Source organism: Prionailurus bengalensis, chromosome B2 (assembly GCF_016509475.1).
Source record: "Prionailurus bengalensis isolate Pbe53 chromosome B2, Fcat_Pben_1.1_paternal_pri, whole genome shotgun sequence".
In the NCBI taxonomy this organism is placed as follows: Eukaryota; Metazoa; Chordata; class Mammalia; order Carnivora; family Felidae; genus Prionailurus; species Prionailurus bengalensis.
This window is the reverse complement of record NC_057349.1, coordinates 130188898-130214737: the sequence shown is the minus strand read 5'-3', so window position 1 is coordinate 130214737 and position 25840 is coordinate 130188898. Positions and strand designations below refer to the sequence as shown.

General features: G+C 41.3%; 1 protein-coding gene across 6 annotated transcripts in view; it reads right to left on the bottom strand.

Moving 5' to 3' along the window:
* The window catches only part of UTRN (utrophin), a 478053-nt gene extending 453481 nt beyond the window's left edge, over nt 1-24572 (bottom strand). The window contains exon 1 of one of the 6 annotated variants that reach the window (XM_043592533.1): nt 24296-24572. In XM_043592533.1, coding sequence (XP_043448468.1) covers nt 24296-24347 — 52 coding nt within the window. In that variant the 5' untranslated portion in view covers nt 24348-24572. Of the gene's footprint in view, nt 1-10619; nt 10835-24295 lie in introns of those variants that run through there. The other 5 variants (XM_043592535.1, XM_043592534.1, XM_043592532.1 and 2 more) reach the window with 5 other exon arrangements.
* Between the last annotated feature and the right edge of the window lie 1268 nt (nt 24573-25840).

The window sequence follows — 25840 nt, the reverse complement described above, 5'->3', positions numbered from 1 at the left end:
CAAATGTAGCCTTTCAAAATAACTTTCCCCTCTTCTAGATCCTGGAAGACCAATGACACCTGAAAACACCTGTTTCAGAATCTATCACAGGAAACGACCCCCTCTTGCTTTATGAACATACTTGCAACTGTGATGGCAGGTAAGAATTCAAACGCAGAACCTCAAGCAAGAAAGACTTGGTACGTGTAATAAACATTATTTTACCTCCTAATCTACAAACTTTTAATAATAAGTCTTATGGAGGCCTTTAATTAATGATATTACTATGAGGTGTCTGGATGTCTCGCTTGGTTAAGCATCCTATTCTTTTTTTTAAGTTTTTTTTAGTGTTTATTTATTTTTGACAGAGCATGAGCAGGGGAGGGGCAGAGAGAGAGGGAGACACAGAATCTGAAGCAGGCTCCAGGCTCTGAACTGTCAGCACAGAGCCTGACATGGGGCTCGAACTCACAGACCGTGAGATCATGACCTGAGCTGAAGTTGGATGCTTAACCGACTGAGCCACCCAGGTGCCCCTAAGCATCCTATTCTTGATCTCAGCTCAGGTCTTGATCTCAGGATTGTGAGTTCAAGCCCATGGTGGGCTGTGTGCTGGGCAAGAAGCCTACTTTAAAAAAATGATATTACTACTACTAATAATAATGGATCCATATTGGTCCATTAATTGTGACCCAGTGAATGTAACATAGTAACATAAGATGTCAATCAGGGAGGAAAGAAGAAACTGGGTGAGGGATGTACAGGAACTTCCCATACCTTTGCATTCACATTACTATCAATGTAAAACCAGCCTAAAATAAAAGCTTATTTCAAACAAGGTAAAAATAAAACAATCACATACAGGATATTTTCTTGGGCAAGAAAAGAAAAGCTAATTCTGGTACATCCACAGTACATTTTCAGTTTCACGTTTCTGTGGATTTACAAAACGATCAAGAAAAACGGTTGAGAATCACTGGCGTGGCTTTGACTGTGCTGCTGGATTCCACATGTGCACCTGCTCTCCATACATTTCTCAATGGAATTCTATCTCATTCCCTGAACAACAACAATAACGAAAAATGCCTGAGCCACAAAAATGTGCCAGGAGCTGGGCTAGGTGTGAGGATTCAAACACAAAGAAGCAGAGAGTCCGTCTTCAAGGTCATCTCTAAAGCTGAGGTTCTCAAGCATGCACAGTGACCACTTGGAGAGATTATTAAAACACAGGTTTCAAGGTCACACCCTGTAAGAGAGAGGCCAGGCCACACTTTCAAAAACACTGACCTATGAAATCTTTCATAAATGTTGTGACAGAGGACCACACCTAGGAATCACTGAATTTGAGCCCAGGAGGGAAGGTGTAGGAGCAGAGGAGAGGGGCACCCAACCCATAAGTGAAGGTCAGAAAGGAATTCCTGGAAAAGAAGTGCACTGTTGATCATTTAAGAGCAGAATAAGTCTTGAGGACGCAGCCTGCCTACCACACAGTACCGAGAACATTTACAGTGCTTCTGAAAGTCACTGAACGCTGGCCACAAAGTACCAAGCCCCAGCAGCTGCAAACCAGCAGTGCCCGTGAGCCTAACCAGCAGGCCACTCCAGAGCTGGAGACAGGGGCTTTGTGCTCGTTGGGGTCTGACAAAATATGCAAACAGGATTCTAGAGCCCAGGGTTTCTAGCCCAGAAAGCCATATACTGCCTCCCCTCAGTTGTGCAGCCATTTCACGGGAAAAGCTTTCTCATGTGTTCATGGTTTTTCACCATTTGGGGTTGCAAAATCTAGCACCATTTTGACCCAAGTTGTTAAGCTTTGAGGCTACTTTGCACTGCTCTGTACTTTTTTTTTGTCTCCTGTATGTATAATCAGCACATCTTATTATTGCCAACATGTTAATATTTAGCAGCACTCGAGCCCACTACCCTTCTGATTTGTATCTAGAAACTGAATACCTAAACGTGAATTAAGAAAACAGTCACTAACAGAGGGCCTAATGTGCTTCACAGATGTCCCTGACTGCACACTCCAAGGAACAAATGGCCATTGTCATCTCTGTACAGTCTGCATGGTATCTACAGAGGTCCTGGCCTACCAGTGAGGAGAATCATTAAGTTTAAAAACAGATTTAAAACAACAGGACCTATAGCAGGACCCAGAAAACAGCAGATCTGAATAAATGTTCTCTGAATCTTTTATTTGGGGGTTGCTTTTTTTCTCCCTTCTAATTCTTAGATGTGTGGCTTACTTGAGGTTAACAGAAAAGTAAGCACTATGTACCACTTGATTTAAGAAATGTGAATAGATGAGAAATTTTAGAAAATTATAGAGAAATCGATGCTTACTTTCTTCCTAGTACAAACCCAGTATGATAAGAATTGTTCATCATAAAACTGCAGGCATGTATTACTTGCTAGAGACTTCCAAGTTATGGGAGGTAAATGCCAATTCTTTATTTCAGTATCAAGAGGTAGGTACGCCTTCAACGCCATTTATTTTTATTTAGGTTTTATAACTCGGAGAAATTTTGCAGCATGAGGTCCAGCAACAAATTCAGTGAATACACAGAATACAATCTCAAAGACTTTTGTTTCGTAATAGTACACAGTTTGTTGAGCCACAAAATAACTTCTCATCATAAAACATAAGAGTCTCCTTGTAAACACAGAAGAAATTAGGTAGGAAGGAGGTGGATAGGTAAAAAGGATCCAATGGAACTTGAGAACTATTTTCTCAGCCTACTTGCAAAAGATCCATAACCTCCCAGCTTAGAATCTATCACTATGAAGTCAAACATGATTTTTTAAAATGTTTATTTATCTTGAGACAGAGAATGCACACTCAAGCAAGCGGGGGAGGGGCAGACAGAAAGGGAGAGAGAATCCCAAGCAGACTCCATGCTGTCAACACAGAACCCAATGTGGGGCTTGAACCCACGAAATGCAAGATCATGTCCTGAGCCGAAAATTCAAGAGTCGGAAGTCCAACAGACTGAGCCACCCAGTCACCCCAACTTTGCATATGAGCAAAGACAGAATGGAATAATTGTCTTAAAGAATTTGTATCAGCAGACATAAAATATAATAAGTATTTTCTTTTCATGATGTCTTTCTCTTCTATTTCCAAATGTCCCATAAGTAACTGCCACACACACACACACACACACACACACACACACACATGCACATGCACGCACACACACTATGCTTTTCCTTTTCCTGCTGTAACACTAGTTATTCAGAGTTACCCATTAAATATTTATTAACAACTAACAGTTCTCAGAGTATTGCCAGATACCAGATTGCATGAGTAGGTTGGAGTTATCTAAAGAGAAAGTGAACCTGTTGGGAAAATAAATTTCTTCTGTCAAACACAATCCAGGAGCTACTAACACCAGAAAAGGAGTAGGCTAAATCAGAAGCTAAAGGCACAGGATCCAAGAGTAGAACAAGAAAACAGGTCGGGTCAAAGCCAGGAGATCTGGCGGCAGGTTTTAGCTAGGGGCTGGCTGGGCCAGGAGAAAAGGGTCAGTGCTGCTGTGACAGGAGGAGCTGAATCTCAGAGGACCAAGAGGATTGCTATTTGATAAGGTATCTCCATTGATGATATGCATGTGACCTGGAAGAATTTGTGCGAGATGCGTATCTCACAACCTCTGTGCATTCCAGCCTCTGGCAGTATCTGGATCAGTGGCATTAAACTGAAATCTATCAGGTTTCCAGACCATTATGACGGTTCTCCTCTATTTGGAGAAATAGTCCTCTCTGCAGACTAAATAAAGCTTTTTATACAAGGCACCAAAAGGCAAATAGGTCGTACAGCACAGAACCATATGGGAACCTGTGTGCCCTTTTCCTTTGCTTGTCTTGCTTGCTTGCAAACAATAAAAACCTTTCTGAATAAATGAAAGTGAACTTTGAAACCAGCAAAACATTTCGGGCACCCTGCCACAAAGATATTCTCCAGGCAACTGCAGGCCATTTGCTGTCATGTACAGCTCTGTTTTCTTGCCATGTACTGGGTCTGCGGTTAGAGTCCAGCATAGAATTACAGCCTTGATGCTTTGACGTGAAAAATTACTAACAGATCTAGATCGAAGGATGAGGACAAACTGGTCAATTTTCAGTACGATGATGCGCATGGGGCCTAATTTAAACTAATATCTTATCTTTATCTAACATCTAAGCTGTATTCATTTTTTCCTAGATTAACTTGAAAGGCTCTACTAACAAATACAGCCACCATTTACTATAATCCTTCCTGCAATTTGCCAAAGAATGTGCAAGAGAGTTTGCATATGTACACCTTTAAAGACTCCCAACAGTCCCTTTATTACCATTTTGCAAGCAAGGAAACTGAGATCCGATGCAGGGTGACTAGGACTCAACTGTAAGTCTAGCTACACAGTGTGTCCCCATTAAGTGTATCATGCTCCACAACTTACATGGAAAAAGGGCATTCTGTGAATACCTCTGGGCCCTACCATCCCTATGAGAGTAATTCATGGGTATAGAAAAATGTAATAAAATAGTGAGGGCACCTAAATAATCACCAGCCTCAGCAGAGTCCGGGATGATGACAGCGGCCACACCAGTCAAAAGAAAAAGAGAAAATACAGAATCCAAATCCAAAGACTCGAAACTCTATCCCAGAAATCCAGAAATCACTTGTGTCTTTTAAGTTGGAAGTTAACCGTCTTTAAATGCAAAAGAAATTCACATAAGTCATTTAAAATCTGCAATTTTGTAGGAATTTCCCTCAGAATCAGGAAGAGTTTGAAGTCAGAGATCCAGACAACAGAAAAAGGGGGAGGGCCCAATGTATGAAAAGGCAATTTATTGAAGAATTTTTCCAAAGGGCCATTAAACATATGCAGAGAAGTTCAATTTCAGAAAAGAAAAGAAAAGAAAAGAAAAGGCAAGTCCAAACATTTATACACTACTTTTTATTTCTCTACACTTCGTGGATAGCAACTTCACAGAAAACACTTACCTGCCCCCCAGCAATTACACAAATGAACTAAGATCTATGTACACAGGTCATTATTTCCAATAATTTTTTTAAATGGGATACTACCATCACAGTATGGTTCTGACTTTGGTTCAGAAAGAAAAGTCATGCTTGTGAAAACCTGGATACAAAGCTGCACATTTGTGTATTCATAGGAAAAGGTATGGCCAAACAAAACTATTAACAATGGTTAACAGACATAAACGGAGGGGAGAGGGAATAATTTTCTACTCTGTATAACGTTTATTCAGCACTGGATTTTTTTAAGAAGGAAGCTGATTACTTAAGGTATTTTTTAAAAGATACTTAAATATATTATTAAAAATGAGGTATGGAATCAAAAATTTCTTACAAGAAAATATCTAACTTACCAGCCACCCTCACAGGGAAGCCTCTGACTTATTTTTGCCCAGTTCACAACCCAAGATTCAATTCTCTGGTTTAGACAGAAAGTATGACCTGTGTTCCCTTAGTCCTAGAATAAAATTTCACTTTGACACAATGGTAGAACTAGGCTATGACTCATCTTCCTCTGCAGAACAATGAAAGTTCTAGTTCAGTGGGAAAAAAACTACTTGAGTTGCCTGCTCACCGAACTGTTCAAATCAAGGTCAAAATATTGGGGCAGGATCAAGCGAGTCGCTGTGCCCAGATCCTATCGAACGCTCCTACCATTCCTCACTCCCAGCAGTCCTTTCAATGGTCCTCCAATCAAATCCTGACTTTGCAAATGGTTAGAAGAGGAAGCACCTGGTGCCCTCTAAGTAAGGGTCAAAGAACCCAACTGTAACACGAAATGGATCCAGGACCCATGTCATGAGCATACCTTTCAAGTAATGCCAAGGGAAAACACAACTAAAAGGATAACAGGGTGTACAGGTTGAACTTAAATATATATATACACATATGTATATATATAATTTTTTAATATTTATTTTTGAGAGAGAGAGAGAGCATGCACACAAGTGGGGGAGAGGCAGAGAGAGAGGAAGAGAGAATCCCAAACAGACTCCATGCTCGATGCAGAGTCCAATCTCATAACCATGAGATCATGACCTGAGCAGAAACCAAGAGTCAGACATTCAACCGACTAAGCCACTCAGGCACCCCTTAAATATATTTTAAGTACCATAATGAACATAACATTTGATTTCCTATTCCTAGACTCTAGGTAGCAGGCAAAGCTACCATTATCAGATTTTTATAATGTTTACAGAACGTACTCTTTATTTACCTTGAATGTTACCATAGTTTACAAGTGCTTTGAAACAGCCCCTGGGAAATCCCACTGGTTGGCAGACCCACCTCAGAAGTTCAGTGACTTTTACAGTCAATCATAAGTAAGAGCCAAGTCTACCCCTCAAAGAGCTGTTCAGTACCATGTTAACTCACACATCTCATTTTCTCCCCAAATTCTTTTGTTTCAAACAAGTCGTTCTGTCTACCCTTCTTCTCCAAATTTAACAATTTTCTCACTCACCTCTGCAAATTATATTCCACCTGGCCCTCCTAACCACCAGTGAATTTTCTTTATACATGTTAAGATCAGCTAAAAATTCACAAGCCCTGAGAAATCTTCCCAGACAAACCTCACTGCACTCTGGCGACTCTGAAGTCTGTGCCTTTATTCTGATACAGTCAACTGGTAGGTCAGGAAGTCCATAATATCTGGCAAAGATAAACACACTCCTTCCTTTCAAACCAACCCTTACACAGTTCCTTTCAGAGAACCTCCTGGTAGTGTCCCCAACCAGCCCCACCTCCGCATTCACATACACCTACACCCCAGCCCCTGATAAAATTCTTATTCCGAAGTTCTCAACCTGCCTTGCTTCATGAAGACACTGCCAACTGGCAGGCTTGTCTCTTCTGAGAGGGCTGCTCAATGTGTCTGTTCCCCTAGGATCTCTTCCAGGAGCTTCTTCCAGATGACAGCTGATATTCAGGGGAGCCACAGTCTAATATAACATACTCTCCTACATCAGCACTGACCGGAAACGAAGAGATCCAACCCTCTTCCAGCCTTCCTGTTGCTCAGAGGAATTGATTCATTCATTCCACAAGCAGATATTGAGCCTTCCCTGAACGCCAGGCACACAGTTAGGTGCTGGGTACAATGGTGACAAGGTCCTCGTCCTCTTCACAGAGCTTTCGGTCTAGCTGGGAACAAGTAACAGTCCCCTGTGGCTCTCCACCTTGAATCTACAGCAGCATCACTCAGAGACTTTTTGAAAAGCTACGAAGTCAAGGTGTCAGTCTGCTTAAATCAGAATCTCTGGTGGTGGGGCTTCAACACTTTGACGACTCTACTGTGGAGCCAGGGTTAAGGATATCTTCACCAACCCATCTAGAAAGGAAACAGCTGACATAGAGTCCTGTCAGCCAACAAGCAAGCAGGAAGGATGGCCAGAAAAGCTGCCTCCCAGCAGTGGCTTCCTGAGCAGGGCAATTTCTAGACATAAATCATCTGTGCATTAGTGGATGCCTACAAATCCTAGAATGGCACCAAAATTTTCTTATTTCACATTTTCAAGACTTTTAAGTTTATTTATTTATTGGGGGGGGGGGGGAGAGAAAGAGAGAGAGAGCGAGTGAGCGTGAATGGGGGAGGGGCAGAGAAGGAGAGAGAAAATCCCAAGCAGGCTCCACACTCAGCACAGAGCTGGCCCGACTCAGGGCTCAATCTCCCAACCATGAGATCACGACCTGAGCTGAGATCAAAAGCCAGACACTTAACCAACTTAGCCACCCAGGTGCCCCATTTTCAAGACTTTTTTAACTTTGGTCTCTCTCAATTAGGTTATTCTTAACTTGTCATCATTTGTACACAGGCATCAAGATTAAGAAAAGGAATTATTTCACAGAAGTATAGGGTTAATATATTTTTTTAAGTTTATTTATTGGGGGGGGGGGGGAGCAGAGAGAGAGGGAGAGACAGAGAATCCCAAGTAGGCTCCGTGCTGCCAGTGCTTAGCCCGATGTGGGGTTTGAACCCACGAACCATGAGATCACGACCTGGTCTGGAACCAAGAGTTGGTCACTCAACCAACTGAGCCACCCAGGCACTCCTATGGTTAATATTTTAATGGTTTTTTTTTAACTTTTTTTTTAATGTTTTTATTTATTTTTGAGACAGAGAAAGGCAGAGCATGAGCAGGGGAGGGGCAGAGAGAGAGGGAGACACAGAATCCAAAGCAGGCTCCAGGCTCTGAGCTGTCAGCACAGAGCCCAACGCAGGGCTCGAACTCACGGACTGTGAGATCATGACCTGAGCCGAAGCCCGACACTTAACCGACTGAGCCACCCAGGCGCCCCCTAGGGTTAATATTTTTAAATAAAAAGATTCTACATCAAAAAAAGATAGATGACAGATAAGTAGATAGATAATAGATAGATAGATAGATAGATAGATAGATAGATAGATGGATAGATAGATAGATATGGATTCAGATTTCAACTTACTCAGTTTCTCCCTGTTGTAGCTCAGTGGTGGCAGGAAGGCAAATACATTGAAGCTCCCCACAGAGCAAAGGGCGGCAATTTCAAAACTAACACTGAGTGGTTAACTTTGAGCAAATATGTATCTAAAATTCACTCCATTTTATACCTTCTTTTTCATTATCCCCTTTAGATTTGGCAACGGTCACTGGCATATCAACTCCATACTGTCAAAAGTTTAATGCAAAACGCTTATGGTTTCATTTACTCCACCTGACTCGAGGTCCATAAACAAAGGATTCATCCCAAAGTTTAATTATGGAGACTGCTCTGAAAGCCAGAAAAGGCCATGTGTTGCAATGAAATATAACATCCATTAAAAAATGTATTTTTTTATTTCTAACAAGATCACTAGAGATCTACCCAGCAGATGTAAGGAAATACTTAGTTCATCAAAAGCCAATGAGAGGAGAGTCTAGGCCTTCATAGAATTTGAAATCATATGTACATTGGTTTTCTATTTGTATTAAAAGAACATGCCCTGAAATATTTTTTTAAATGATTTCTATTTTCCTAAAGCCTTTGGACTGGTCAGAGGGCAGGGGAGAATGCTATGTAAATGGGCCAGAATTCATATTTAAAGTTGCAGTCTACTCATTTTAAAGTGTCCTTACTATTTAAAGACGTGTTTGTATTTCTCTTGTGTCTTTTGATTTCACCACCATACTTACTTGAGACCCTTTGTAGCAAGACCGTTAACATGCACACAAGCAGACCACAGAGACTATTAATGCCAGAGAAAGAGGAATAAATCAGAGTCCAAAAAGATCTTTGAAAGGCCACAATGCTGCAATGCTTTCCTATACGTGGTATTTTAATTCTGGTCCCTGAACAGTATTTTAATTTTCTGTTGAGAGCATATGTTTATTTAAATAAGAGAGAAAGGCAATAGCCAAAGAAATGAATTATAGCCCACGGATCTCCTATTACACTTGGCCAAGAAACCAAATTGACAAAGAAAATATGGGCTGCACCAATCATTTTAGTTTAGATGTGCTCCACAGAGAACATGCCTACAAACATTTACCACCTCATTCATATGGAGTTAGGATTAAAAAAAAAAAAAAAAAAAGAGGTAAAGAGTAACTCCAAAGGAAAGAAACACATATAGTAAAAATTCTAACCAACCTAAAAGTTTTCTTTCCCACAGCGACAACACTCAAGCATGATACATGAGGCCAAACGACATCCATCCCTTGGGTTGTGTTTTTTTGTTGTTGTTGTCTTTGTTTACTCAGAAAGCTCACGTGACCAGCACATAAATATATACATTGAACAAGACACAAACATCTGACCTGATCAGAAGAACTAGATCACCCTGGAAGTAAACCCCAGTGAGAAACGTGCATGATCACATCCATAGTGAAGTTATACATCTGCCTTTCTTCTTGACACTGTACTGAAATGAAAACCCCTTCATTTACAGTCCCCACAAAGTACACATGTCCTATTCATGCCCTTATCAGTTCTGAACTATATGTTTTAAAAAGTAAAATACTGGAATGCCTGGGTGGCTCAGTCAGTGAAGCCTCTGACTCCTGATTTCAGCTCAGGTCACGATCCCACAGTTCACGGGTTCAAGGCCCGCATCAGGCTCTACTTGGGATTCTCTCTCTCTGCCTCTCCCCCATTCACACACTCGTGCTTGCCCTCTCTCTCTCTCTCTCTCTCTCAAAATAAATAAATAAACTTTTAAAAAAAGGTAAAGTATCTTTTTAGCCAGGACAGTAAATCAAAACACCATGAGATGAGCTCTGTCATATTCAACAGTACAGAGGAAACTTTCTATGACAGTAAAGAGTCAACACATAATAAGCTACTTTGAAAACACAAAGAGGCAAACTGATGCACATTTGTCACAACACATTTATGGACCCTTGAGTGCTTTTTCCAAAGAGGCCAATAAATGGCAAATTGTCCCATTCTGAAGAGAAGGACGAAGCAGACAGGGTTGGTCTCCACTATTTGGGATCTAGACAGATGTGGCATCAGGAAGCACAAACCAGGGTGCTCCCATCACCAGCCAGGCCCTGTCTTCAGCAGCTCTGATACCTAACAAGTGACTAAGAGACCCTTGTCTTCGCTGCCGTCCCCTTTTCAAAACCTCGCAGGCTGGGAGTCATGCAAGACTTACCTGCTACCTGCTTGCAGGCCTGGCGAGCCTCTGGCAAGTCAAGTCTGCACTTTTTCCACCGAAACGTGGTGGCCACCGGGCCGCTCATCACCTACAGTTGCTTAAACGACGAGGAAAAAGATGCAGAGGAAGTGGACAACAAAAGCAGCCTGCGAACTGCACACTGGGATGTCCTGTGTTGGGGTGGCTTTTATTTTTCCCATGAGAGGATCTGACTAAACCTAACCCAGCCTCCTCTAAATACCAGACAGGAAGTTACATGTAGCAGTAAGTGAAAACTCCTTAGGTCGTTTTTTATTATTGTTGTTGTTGTTGTGTTTTGTTTTTGGGTTTTTTTTTTAATTGTCACAACTTGGAGTCTTTGGATGGTTCTAACGTACTACAAAGAGATTATAACTTTGCTTCCTGTTTTGACAGTGTTGGCTGGTAAGGGACATCTCCACCCACCTCCCTACCCACTATGTATATAAATAGAGGTATTTGCCCTGGTGTACAACTGGGCTGAAGAGTTTGGTTACATATTAACCATACTTCAAAGAATAAATGGGACTTGTTATTTTACTTTAATAGGCATATACACCTTGGAGAAATGGAATTCAAAAGGATACCTTCTTAATTCCTTACACATTACTATGAGAGAAAAAAAAAAAAGAAGCTTACCCACACAGAATTATAAAATAAGAAGTAAAACTTTCGACTCATACTTTCCGGCCTATTCTATCTTGTGTATGTGCTCTCTTGCCATGCACATGTTATCCACACACATACGACAAGCAAGGAAAAGCATTACCCATGGTACCTCACTCTGGTTTTTTTCCTATTCTTTTTGTCTCTCCTGCTTTGCAACAGAAACTTTATACTTCAAAGCAAGATTTTCATATCTCATAGAATATGTACCCTTATCAGTATACACACGGATTTAAATTAAAAGCCATCTCTTTTCCTGCTACTGACTGAAATATGATAAAGAGAAACTTGGCGGGACTTGCCCAATCTCTGTGTGTTTCCTAGATTACAGGCATGACTCTGGCAAAACACTCTCTAACACAATCTTCAAATCTGTAAAATGGGAGTAGTGGCCCCACCTATTTCCTCGAATTGTTGTGAGGAGACAGCAAAAAGCACGGTGGTACAGATTATGTCACATAGTCAAGCCCAATTCTTTTCTGTAAGAGGTTTATTGACATGTAATTCACACAGTATGTGATGAACCCATTTAAAGTGTAGAATTCAAGGATTATTAGTATATTCACAGAATTATGCATCCATAACCACAATCAATTTCAGGACACTTTCATCACCCCAAAAAGCACTCTCTCTCCATTTTCTGCCCTGCCCACCAGCCCTAGGCAACCATGAATACCTACTTTCAGGTCTCTACAGGTTTGCCCTTCCCAGGCATTTCATATGAAGAAAACCTTGGAACATGTGGTCCTTTGTGACAAGCTTCTTTGACTTAGTATAATGTTTTCAAACTCAGTACTTCACTTCTGAATAATGACTGAATAATATTCCATTGCACAAATCCCCCACATTCTATTTATTCACTCATCAGCTGATGGACATCTGAGTTATTTTAATCTTTGGCTGATATGAACAATATTGCTATGACGATTCAGGAACAAGTTTTCACGCTGACATACGTTTTCACCTCTCTATATGACTGCTGGGTTATATAGTAACTCTGTGGCTAAGCTTTGGAAGAGTGCCGGACAGTTTTCCAAAGTGGCTGCACCATTTACGTTCCCATTACCAGGGTATGAAGTTTCCAATTTATCCACATGTCCACCAACACGTTATTATCATCTGTCTTTTTAATTACAGCTGTCCTAGTGCATATTAACATATCTCACTGTGACTTAATATGCATTTCCCAGGTGGTCAGCAAAGCCTAATTTTATCAGTAGCCCAAACATGTCTCCGTTCTTGTAGACAGGGCTCAATACTCAAAATACAGAACAACCAGTAAGGCATGGGGACCACTTAGTCAAAATGGATAGTGGCTACAGAGATGAAACAAGATCTTAAAGGTGTCTAGCTGTAACAGTGGCTATTTTCCAAAAGGTATGAAAACATTCCAAAAAAATTTAACTGGTATAGCTATACAGGTTCATACCAGCTAAATAACTACTACTTTCGAATTAGATCGCCAATAAGAGGCTACTAAAGTGGTTGGCTCTTCTTTCTCTACTAAAGGGCTGCAGAAGAAAACTTAAAAGGAGACGAAATCCTCAATGTAAATATGATATTTCCACCATTTACAAATCATTTCTCTCCTTCTGTCTTTCTGTATGTGTCTTCTTCTTGAATACAAAGAGGTTCAACTAAAGCAGCCTTTTGAATAGCCATAATTATTTACAGGAAGAGATTTTAGACCAGATGTGATTTAAGATTGAGACTGCCCCAAATTTTGAAGGTAGCCAAGAGGGAGAAGTCAAGAAATAGACACTAGCAATATTCCCCCCTCCCCTCCTAAAAATGTGGTATTGGCTGAAAAGTTATGTGCGCCCCCACGTTTATCACATTATTTACAATAGCCAAATATGGATGCAATCTAAGGGGCTCTTGATAAATGAAGGGATAAAGAAGTTGTAATATACGTGTGTGTGTGTGTGTGTGCGTGTCTGTGTATAAAATGTTCGTCATAAAAAAGAATGAAATCTTGCCATTCACAACAATAGAGACGTACTTAGAGGGCATTATTATGCTAAGTGAAATAAATCAGACAGAGAAAGATAAATCCCATATGATTTCATTTATATGTGGAGTCTAAAACACAAAACAAACTGGAACAGATTCATAAATACAGAGAACAAACTTGTGATTGCCAGATGGTAGGGGGTGGGGTGATGGGCAAAATAGGTGAAGGGGATTAAGAGGTACAAATTCTGGTTTATATAAAATAAACAAGTCACAGGAATGAAAAGTGCAGCACAGGGAATATGTAATAGTGTAATAACTTTGTAAGGTTGCTGATGGTAACTACTTACCATAGTGAGTACTGTGCAAAGTACACAATTGTGGAATCACTATGTTGTACATCTGAAACTAATGTAACACTGTGTGTCAACTAAACTTCGAGTAAAAAAGAAATGTGACATGAGAAGGACAGTAATTATTCTAATTCAAAGGGATTATCTAATCTAATGCTATCTAACTCAGAGGAATTATAGTTTTCTTCGGACTATGGTATTTGAACAAATTCATGTTACAACGATGTTAATTATCTCTTTACTAAAACATCCTATTTTAGGATTTTCACCTTCTTAATCCCTAAAAAAAAGAAAAAAGAAAAAGAAACAGAATAAAACCTACATAAAACATGACAAAGAAAATACAAAAATGCCATAAGCTTTAAAAAATAACAACTTTTTTCTTTATTTTCCAATATAAGGCCTCAAGCCTGGCAACATGTATTAATAATATGACTCATCCCTCTTCTAAGAAATTTTCCATGTCCCAAGGCTGCACTATGTAATCCATTGTTTTAGTTATTTCTTGGCATACAGCTAACTATGAAACTGACCTCTGAACTTTCCTATGTCAAATAGAACTTTCCATTGTGGGAAATTTCTAAAACATTCATATTAAGCTAAGTGGAAATGTCATCAAAGCTCAGGAGCAAATATGGTCTATATCAACCAATACAATTTCTAAAGTATATTCTATGCAAGGAAAAGCAAACCATTGATCAAACACATGTGAAAAGCCTTTATCAGAGTTTCAGTAAATACTTGATGGTGAGGAAAATCAGAAGCAGCAATCAGCTTATCAAAGTTATCTGAAAGTTCTTCTAAAAAGATCTAATGGGAGGGCACTTTTTAAAACTGTTCTGTAATGTCAGAACCCACTCCATCCACAGACCCCTTCTGCTAGATTACACGGTGACCTCATTTCTAGTTCTTGTGAAATCAATAGACCATTTATGCCGCAAGTATCTGTCTAGGGTATGCACTTTCTTATTCAATCTGGTGTTGACAGCAGTAATCAAATTTTGTACATACCACTAGGTCTATTATAGCTCAGCAGCAACTGGCTGCCAGCCTAGGTCTACTCTCACCAAAAGGGAAAGAAAGGATTGGACTGGAGAGAGAAACACAGAACGTATCAGCTGAAACCACGGGGGCTGGGGTCGAAGCCAGAGAGTGAAGCACAGGCAGTGGAGACTCACCCAGCCGCTTCCAAACGGTCAGGCCCAGGTGAGCCCACCCTGGCTGTCAAAGGCACACATTTTTTTCACCCTTTCTGTTATCTGCAAACCCTCTTGGCTTTGAACATCTCATTATAATGGTCGGTCCTAACTAACGAACCTACATCTAACCCTGAAGAGCTGCAGACAAAAGCTAGAAACAAACCACACCCTCCACCCAATACCAGGAAGGCCAAATGCAAGGGAACACTGGAGTTACGGCACTTCCGGGGAACTCTCTAGACACTACTGGCTTCATTTCGTAACTCTTCTACATGTACTTAGGCCAGAATCAAACATTTTTCTCAGATCAAAGAAATGCTAGGTTAAGGCCGCCTGGGTGTCTCAATCGGTTAAGTGTCCGACTCTTGGTTTAGGTTCAGGTCAAGATCTCATGGTTTCGTGGGTTTGAGACCCATGTCGGTCTCTGCACTAACGGTGCAAAGCCTGCTTGGGATTCTCTTCGTCCTCTCTCTCTCTGCCCCTCCCCTGCTCTCTCTCTCTCTCTCTCTCCCTCCCTCTCTCAAAATAAATAAATAACCATTTTTTAATGCTAAGTTAATCTTCTTAGGCTAAAAACAAGGTCAGTTTTAAAAATAATTGGGGAAGGAAGAGACCTGACTTTGAAATTTTACTGGACTTGCTGTCTTAGACTTTAAATCTGCAAGAAAACCACACTCTAGCTAATAGATATTTTCTACTTAACAGCAGCATGGATGGTGCCATTTCCTGGTATGACAAGTAACTTTTTTTCATATTTTAAAATTTGAAATAAATTTAGATTTACCAAAAAAGGTATAAAAAGAGTCACACAGAGTTCTCTTACTCCCCTCACTTAGCTTCCCCAAACGTTGTCACCATATTACATAACCAGACTATGACTGTCAAAACCAGATAATTAGCATGGATGCAATACTACACTTTATAACTACCCTACAGAACATATCCAAATGTCCCCACTTGTCCTCTTTTTCTGATTCGTGGTTCAATCCAAGATCCTGCACGCAAGCAACACTTCAAAAATCCAGGATGTGTCCTTTTCAATAAATCATGCACTATCTAACGAACATTTCTGATCCCTCCAAAGTTCTGTTTCTTTTCATGCTAATGAGGAGGTGTCATCATTAACCACAGAGTCTTCCAGGCTAGGAATGTTCTTTTCCTCCACAATTCTCCTCATATTTCAGCTGTCAGTCTTATCAACCTTACCGTATAAACACAAGTCAAAATGACCTTCACAATCCCTTGTCCAAAAACCTTGAACCAGATGTTTTGCCGAATCAGAACTTTTCCCATTTGAGCAAAGTTAATAGAGCACATAGGACATATATTACATTAAAACAAAATAAAACAACAACAAAAACAAACAAACAAAAAGCCAGCAAGATTCAGGGCAATTTCCCCTAATCAAACACATTAATAGTTCTGCAACAAATGTGTGTGTATCATGAATGGTAGGTGGGATAGGTAAAGCTTTTAAAAGCATCTTATTAGCAGTTCAAGTCAGATTTCACCACCAAATGAGTTCAAGGTCAAGCTCAGATTTACTGTCAAATGAATTACAAAGAAGGTACCTTTGGGTTTTCAGAGTTCTTTTGAACTACTACAGCTGCAGAGGAGGGGCTGTGGACCTACCTATGAAATCCAGTGGCCTCATTCGTCTCCCACCCACCTCAACTACATCCTCCTTCACTCACCTGGTAGAGCCACCTGTAATGTCACCTCTGCCTCTAGGCTCTCTTCACTCCAATTCACATTCCCACAAATTCCCCGCAGTGACCTTTCTCAAACACCTACAACTCCCTAACCTCATAATCCTTAAAGATTTCCCATGCCAAAAACAGGGGGAGTTTGAAGTCTACTCATCTTCATGAGGTTAACAAAGGTCTCCACCATCAGAGCCAACTCCCAACCGTGCTGATCATCTACACAGCATTACAAAAAAGGTATAGTCTCTGTCCCTTAAGATTCTCACAATCTCATTCAAGCCCTTTCATATTTTCATCAGAGTAATTATTGTTTAGAATACAACGTCTCTGATAATCAAAGAGCATATCTGGATATTTTCACTCATTTTTTCTCTAGCTAGGAAATTCTGCCTTAGCTCTTGATCACATTAAATATTACTAACAAAATCCCACATCTTGACATGAAAAGGATTTTTCACATGATTTTAAATAATATATCTAAAAATACGACACTACTGTTGGTATGGTTAAAACAATTACAAAGAGAAAGAGCCAGAAAAACTTTTCTAAAAACAAGCAAAACCAAAAAAGTAACATCAAGGATGGTATTTAATGGGCTGAGTGAGTTCTCATGAGATTGTTTTTCCAAAGCAGAAAGATATAAATAAAATCTGAAATCATGCCTTTGTTTCCATATTAGAATATTAATGGAATAGAATGACATTATAATCAACAAAATTACATTAGAGTGAGTTAAACCAAAATCCCCACCATCAAAGACTTCAGAATTTATCCCCAATCACGCAGAGGCTGATCTCAGATGCAGACTTTAAGATGATGCCAGGAAAGGACGAAAGAAATCCTATTTTAAGTATTATTAGTTTCATTGTCTAGTGTGCAAACAGTCAAAGATACCTACTTGGAATGATGAATTAAAAGAAAAATTCCTAGAAGTTGTATTTCAGAATTAAATGACAAACTTTCTTACAATTATCTCAGGAATGCTGCATAGAAGTAGTGAGATTAAGAGGTAAAGAACAAGTACCACCAAATCCCTTAAAATGGGTGTTGTTGGGACAGGGGGTAGGTGCACACATCCACTCCCTACACCCAGACAGAGGAGGGATTCCCTCCAGGATGGCACTCCTCTCACAATAGTATGTGTGTGTATGTGTGTGTGTGTGTGTGTGTGTGTACACGCGTAGCAAGGTTTCTCACCAGGTGTGTTACTTCCAACCAAAATGGCGACTGCCTGGAATCAACTGAGGTGAGGCCTCCAGTAGCCAGCAGCAATCTGTGTTCGAACAGGCCAACACTCCATGGCTGCCAAGTGACGCCAAGGCTTCGTAGAAGCCAGGCTCCAGGCTGCCAGGACAGCGGAAGGAACCCTGGAGTACTGGCTGCTTAAGGCAGGGATCGCTGGGATGGCGACTCCAGCAGCAAACAATCCACTCTAGCAGAAGAAAGGAAGGTCATTGCCAGGGTTCTCCAGGGACCAGGAACAGTTATTTAATAAGAAGAAGGAAACAACACAAATGCTTTGAAAGGAAAGAGGAACTTCAAAATATTTAAAAAAGGAAGAAATGGGGGGGGGGGGGGAAGGAAGAAAATGGAAGTGACTTTTCGGAATTTTTTGCATGTCCTGTTTTTTATACATCGGGTGAAAAAGAAATGCTGCCATTTCTCATTTAGCTTTGTTTCTCCATCCCCTATAGCACAGTGACTGGCACGTGGCAAGGACTTAATAAAGAACATTTGTTGAAAGAAGTGAGACGAGCTGATGTAGAAGACATCAGGGCAGATGTTAACAGTGAGGGCGCCTGGCTGGCTCAGCCAGAAGAGCATGCGACTCTTGAGCTTGAGGTCATGAGTTCAAGCCCCACATTGGGTGTAGAGATTACTTAAATAAATAAAACTCAAAAAAAAAAAAAAAAACACACACACACAAGAACAAAGTTAACAGTGAACCAGGACAGTGAGAGGAACCCAGGTCAGCTCTCACATCAGAGAGCACAGTGCATGTGGCAGGCCCACCTGATGCAGAAAGGAGGTGGCAAGGTCTATGGCAGGACAGGGGTGAAATGAAAAACTGCAGCTCTGGAGCACACCCCAAAACTGCAGAAAGGGACTCCCCAGGGGACTAGAGAGTTGTGGCCAGGTGAGAAGGACAGAAATATAAAGTAGAAGCAAGAGAACTGCCAACACGCTGGGCTGTGGAGCAAAGGTCAGCAAGTGACTTTTCTTGAAGTACACCTGCTGGCATTTTGAGGAAAACCTCTCCAGTGTCTAGATGGTTCTAGAACCATCATGCTTCGTGAGAAGGTGTGATGAAGAGAAGCATGGGGAGTATTCTTTATTGTTAGCGGTAAAAACATTTAGTGGAAAGAGTGGCCTGAGTCACATGCATAGCACACACTAGCCTATCATCCAGATGTGTGGCTCGTAACACTTTGCCCCTCAGTCACTTGCAGTGATCATCTCAATCCAGTGTCTTCTGTTTGGAGCTCTTATGCAAATCTGAGGATGTTGGCCACTCAGAAGACATGGGTATTAACATGTGTGAGTCATCTGTATATTCTGCCTGCAGCTGACACCACACAAAGATAGTCCTGTCTAATTATGGGCACACCCACCCAAACTCCCATGGGTCATACCTCTCAACTTGTAGATGAGGCGTAATCATCTACTTCTGACAACTTAGGGCAAAGAGTGGGGAGAACATGAAGGAAGGGTCTACGTAATAACTAGGCAGAACCAATGCCAAGGAACTGACCTGGAGTATTTTCAATCAGCTCCAGGATTTCTGAGATTATAGTTTCCAAGAGGTAGCCAGATGAGGAACAGTAAAAGCAAGTACTGGTTATCACTCAAAAATTTATGAGCCATGGGACTGAACAACAAGGTCCCAGGGCCCAAGGCCAGTCAGCTAACTGACTGGTTTACTGAGCACCTACTCTGCTCCATGCAGTGCACTGAGAACCAGTTCCCAGGCAGCACCAAGTGCCAAGGAAGGGAGTGCTGTGGCACCTGCTATCACTGCGGGGATCGGGCTGAAGCGCCGAGACAGGCTGGAGCCTGTAAAAAGGGAAAGGAGAGGGCAGAGGCTGAGCAAACAAGGTGGGAGTGAATGCTACAGAGGACAAGAAATGCACAAGCAGCCTATTGTTAAAGTACTCTAAGAAGTCACAAAGAAGAGGGAGGAAGATAGGAGGGTGAAACTTGGAAACAATTCCAGAAGGTACAAAAGAGAAAACAGTGATTCAGAAATAAGGCAAAAACAAAGTCAGGCCCTCTTATTCCAGGGCAGTCCCTGGTGGTGAACAGGACATGCCCAACTTTGCAGGCTGGGATCATTTATGTACCATTCCACACAAAGCTCCACTTTCCAAAAAATGATTCCTCTTGGGGAATGTCCATGAGTACATCTGTCTATCTACAAAAGTATAAATAAAGCACATATAACAAAGTTGGTGTTAAATTGGAAATGTTCGGGTTGCCCGGGTGGCTCAGCTGGTTGAACTTCTGACTCTTGATCTCAGCTCAGGTTATGATCTCAGGGTTGGTGGGATCAAGCCGCACATCAGGCTCTGTACTGACAGTGTGGAGCCTGCTTGGGATTCTCTCTCTCCCTCTCTCTCTGCTCCTTCCCTCTCAGCTGCATGCACACGAGCTCTCTCTCAAAATAAATAAACTTAAAAAAAAATATGTTAGGCGTGCCTGGGTAGCTCAGTCAGTTAAGCATCCAACTTCAGCTCACGTCATGTTCTCACAGTTCCTGAGTTCGAGCCCTGCATCAGGTTCTGCTGACAGCTCGAGCCTGGAGACTGCTTCGGATTCTGTGTCTCCTGCTCTCTCTCCCCCACTCGTGTTCTGTCTCTCTCTCTCAAGAATAAACATTAAAAAAAAATTTAATATAGTAAATTGGAAATGTTGGACTAAAATATCTTCCTGGAGGTTACCAATTCAGTAGAGTGCAGGAGGCCCCGATGTCCCCACTGGTACATTAGTACACAACCTGCTCAATAAAACTCACCAGCTTTAGGGACCTCTGAACTTCAAAGTTTCTTCACATTTATTTTCACTAATGCCTGCAAAATTCCTACAAGTTCAGCTGTATCAATATCTCAACTCTCCTTTGAAAGATAAAGTAACTGAATTCCAGGACACCAAGTGAAACACCAATCTGCTTTGAACTTTCTTAGCCTCTGAACCAGCTCCCAACCCTTTTCCTTCCATCAATCGCGAACCTTCTAAAGCAGCTCGCGGACATCCAAGGGCAGGGCCTGAACCAACATGGAGCCCTGAGATTTCCAAGTTAGTTTTATGAAAGTAAATGATACTATATAATACCTCTTCTCTTCCTCAGAGTCATAGCCAAAAATCATATGAAACCAAGAGGAAATGGATGTTCCTCAACAGCAGTCAGGTTCCAAGTATCAGGTAGCAGCTGCAGCTGCTGAAAGCCTGTGCTTCCCCACCCTAGTCCCAAACTCTGGCACAAACACTAGAATCTTGCAGCCACTCACATGTGAGTCTTCCAGCAACAGAAGGAAAAAAGGACCCAACACTTCTGCTCTCAAGGGCATTAAAATCACGCCCTGAAGGAAGGTTGGTGACTCTTTACATGAGCTACTAACCTGACCCCCCCACACACACACACCGGAAAGAGGGGGGAGGAAAAGGAAATGAAAGCAAGTGACTCTAAGTTCTGGATTTCATATGCAAGAATAGCCAGCAACAGGTGCAGCGTTCCGGTGAAATTAAGACTCTCAAAACGCCATTTGCTTCTGCAACACAAAGAGCCCAAACACAGAAACCCAACATTAGCAATGATGTCACAAGTGCAAAATCATCATCATTTTCTCACCACTAGCAATTTTGTAAAAAAAAAAAAATTACCACATAGACCACAAAATATGTCTCTGCTGACACACAACTTCTTTCACATAGTCCTCTCCCCAGTTTACTCCAAATTAATTTAAACACTGGTCATACGAAAACATTTTTTTCGTGCCTAGTGACTAGTACAGTACCTGGTATACATAGTAGGTGGGCAATATATATTTACCAAACGAAGGAATGAAACCAACAAGCAGGTATACAAAAACTCGTTTTTATAAATCACGATAACCAAAATCTTACCTTCAGAGTAGCATACAAGTATGTTTTTCCCATTTCCTCAAACATAGAACAAAAGGTCGGAATCAGGAGCCCAAAGCAAGAGATATCACTAATGAACAGGTCAGGAGATGCCAACCATCCATCTCCCCGCTGAAGCCTTAGAAGGCCTGTCGGCCACCCCCCGGCATTGACAGACCTACACACGGGGGATGCTCATTGGGAGGAGAGCAATGCTGCCTTTAGATATTCCTCTCTTTCAAGAGGAATGCCATTTCACAGAGCATTTCCACTTGCCATTACTATAGAATACACAAAATAAATTTTGTTGTGTAATCTTTTCAACAAGATAAAAATAATCCGCGGGTAATAGGTTTCAGAAAATGTGCCAAATGGGATGTGTGTAAGAAAAATAGGAGTGTGGAGGCGCCTGGGTGGCTCAGTCGGTTAAGCGTCGAACTTCGGCTCAGGTCACGATCTTGTGGCTTATGAGTTCAAGCCCCACCTCAGGTTCTGTGCTGACAACTCAGAGACACTGTCTCTCTCAAAAATAAATAAAACAGGGGCGCTTGAGTGGCTCGGTGGGTTAAGTGTCCGACTTCGGCTCAGGTCATGATCTCATGGTTCGTGAGTTCAAGCCCCACCTCAGGTTCTGTGCTGACAACTCAGAGACACTGTCTCTCTCAAAAATAAATAAAACATTTAAAAAAATTTTTTAAAGAAAAAGAAAACTAGGAGTGTGGATATGATGTAGTAGAGATGAAACCACTTTATGAATTATAAAAATGATAAAAGGAGTAGAGGAAAACGGCATGAAATTGAGCCCATAGATGGAGATTATCGGTTGCATGGATACTGTGTTAAATAAAAAGAACATTATCAGTGTGAAAACATCACTGATTTATAGGAGATAAAGGGCTTAAATAATGGTATTAATTACAAAAATAAAGTCTCAGAGCACAGACAAGAATAAATCATCAAAATTATGAGATGTCTGAGAACTGAGAAGTACAAATAAAAATAGAGTGTAATAAATAATTTTATAAAATTACCATAATGAGTCCATTTAATGCACTCTTCATTCAATTTTCTTTCATTTCTCTTTTATTTATAACTTAAGAAATCTGAGTAGAATTCCTCTCATCCCTAAATATTCAACTTAAAGAATGCTTAGATTTTTCAAGTCCCCCTCCAAGCTCCAAAATTGACTACTTTCTTTTACCTTTTAAAGGTCTTTAATAAACTTCTTAACTAAGATCCTAAATGCCTCATTAAGAATTACTTCGAATTCAAGGAATAAACTGGAATAGCAAGTATATTAAGAGTGCTTTGTTTTTTAAGTGACATCTTTTCATTCATTCATTCATTCATTCATTCATTCATTCATTTGCAGGGATCTAGCATCTGTACAGGCCAGGCTCTATACAAGGCATTACAGACACAGTGGTGAACAAGAAAATCGTAGTCCTCTCCTTTGCAGAGATCACAGCCCAGGGGACCTATCAACAACAAAGTAAATAAAGCAATTGGCATTGGGACCAGGTGGTAGGAGATAACAGGATGAAATCTACTTCAGACGGGTAGTCAGGACAGGCATCTTGGAAGAGATGCAATTGAATCCAAAGCCCAATCCCAGAAAGAGCAGAAGGAGCTAACCAAGAGCCAGGGCACAGGTATTCCTGGCAGAGGAAGGAGCCTGTAAAGAGGCTGTACCCAGAGCTGCAAGGGCCATGGGCAGTGAGAGAGGAGGTGCATTATAAATATGGAAATGGCATCTCACCCCATGATTCACCCGACATGCCTTTGCCATTACACATACTTTCTCTTGGCCTGGAATCTTTCTCTTCCACACTCTCCTCTGCCACCTCACTAGTTCCTCCTCTGGAAAACATTCCCTGACCCTCCAAGGGAGAGCAAAGACTCCAGGAGTTGATTCATCCTCACCTGTGGCCCCACAGCACCTAGTATGTGACATTATTATACCATGCTGAATCGCTGTGTTCAAGGACCCATAAGCAGGGATCTTGCCTTATTTGTCTTTGTTTCCCAGTGGTCTATATGGAACTTGGCACCAGCAGATATAAAATTAAGTGAGTGAATGACCAAACCAAAAGAGGAATGGACATAATTTATGCCACCGACACGAATTTGTTACCCATATTGGAGGCTGGGAGGAGCACCATGGATGCAGTTCACTAACCCATTTATAGTGTGTGGGGCAAGATGATTTCTATCCCCCCATGACTGTCACACAGCAAACACTTCCGGGCAAACCTTCATGCATCACAGGAAAGCAATGGAATAATTTGCACAGAGTATCATGAGACACTGGCACAAGCATGCTTTAAGTGCCAGGCCCCGCATGAGGCTGTGAGGCTGGCAGTGGCATTCTCCATGAAGATCCACAACATCAGTGAGCAGAGCAAATCCCATTTCCGAAATGCTGTTAATGACGGACATAATAAGATTCTTTACGTGTAACTAACTTCTTTCATAATATTAAGAGAAAAAAAAAACTTTTTTAATTCCAAGGCCACCCAGAGGATAAAATAATTTAGAATCTGTTGCTCAGGAATTTTCGCACTAATTCTTGGCTCACTGAGTCACACCTAGGTTTCCTACCCACAACCAGTGGACAAAAATTTAAGCAACCGTAACATTCTAAGCGAGCCCTTCATTACCTGCCTGTGACCCTTTGTCGTCTCCGTGTGTAGAATCAGATGTCAGTTCCATTTCTCATTGGCTCAGCATGTCCCTCAAAGGTGGTTAAGATTCATAAACCGGCCATGCACGTTTTCTGAAGTCACAAAAATATATGTATCCTGCCGCCACTGGAGAGTGTGCTTTGACGGAGTCAAATTGGAAAGCAGGGCCAAACAGTATGGGAACTGTGGGGAGAGGAGTCCCTCCCCAACTGCCCAGACCAGAATGGTTGCATTCCTGCCGCTGTGCACAGCCCAATCCTGCTCTACTCCATCTGGGCCTCCGCCAGGCCTCGGAGCCTGTGGCCTTAAAATCCACAGGTGTGACAGACAGCACTTATCTGCCCAGGAACAGCAAGGTAAGGTATGCATTTCCACAAACACCACTGTTCAAATTGTTCAGAATGCAGAGGAGCTAAGCCCTTCCTCAAGTCTCTGTAGGTTTTCCTTAAATTTGTGCCAAACAAAAATCTGGGTGAGGGAAAATGTTTAGGAATGACGCAATAAAAAATGTTAAGTGCCTAGCTCTCAAAGGAGAGCTTTTCTCATAATTGTACAATTTTTCAACCTATATATTCCCAACTAATCTCTAAAGCTTTCAGAGATTTAACCATTAATAATAAACCAAACAATAGATGCCATGAAGCCCAAAGGTAAAACTATGCTCTTCAACCAGGATTAAAAATACTAGTGAACGAAACACAAAGTGCAGTTTGCCAACCTCAAGGTGCAGCCTCATTCGTTCATTCATTCCCAGTCACTGTCCTCATTCCCAGTCTGTCCTCGTCCCGGTTTTCTATGGGCCGAGCCCTGCCCTACTTAGAGCCTACACACAGGATCTGCCTTCAGCCAACATCAGAGCATCAACTTAAGCCATGGCTCCCATCATCACTAGCACCCATTTCAGGCCCCTCCTGATATCCTATCACAGCACTTCAAGACATTTATCCCCTAGCAAATAAACTATTTGTCCATTCTATAGTTTGATATCTGTTTCTTCTACGAGTCTACACATTCCAGAAGCTGGACACCAGAACTGTTGTGGTCATCAGTTTTGATGACCACACCCAGCACAGTGTCCATCATATGGAATACTCAACCAAGAGTTATTTCCATTTCCAGTTGTTGTCTGTAAAACTATCCTTCATGGCGCACTTGCTGTCACTGCCAAAGCTCGAAGGATATAGATGTTCATCTTACACCATCAGCTCCATCAGGGGTTATTTCATTGGAAGGGGTCCATGAACGTGGACAGGAGAAAAATGAGCTTTTTCTCGAACCTCTAACAAAAATTCGCATCCCCTTCTATTACAAAGGTAGATCCTAAAACACACGATTGGTAGTACTTTTGGCTGCAGCACCAACAGAAACCACAGCCATTTTCACATCACATTACAGCAGAAAAATCATTTGGCTCATCATCCCCTCCCAAGTTACTGGACCACATGCTGGATAATGACATAGAATGTATTCATAAAAAACAAATATTACTCTGTCATAGGCTTTTTAGTCTCTTGTAACTGA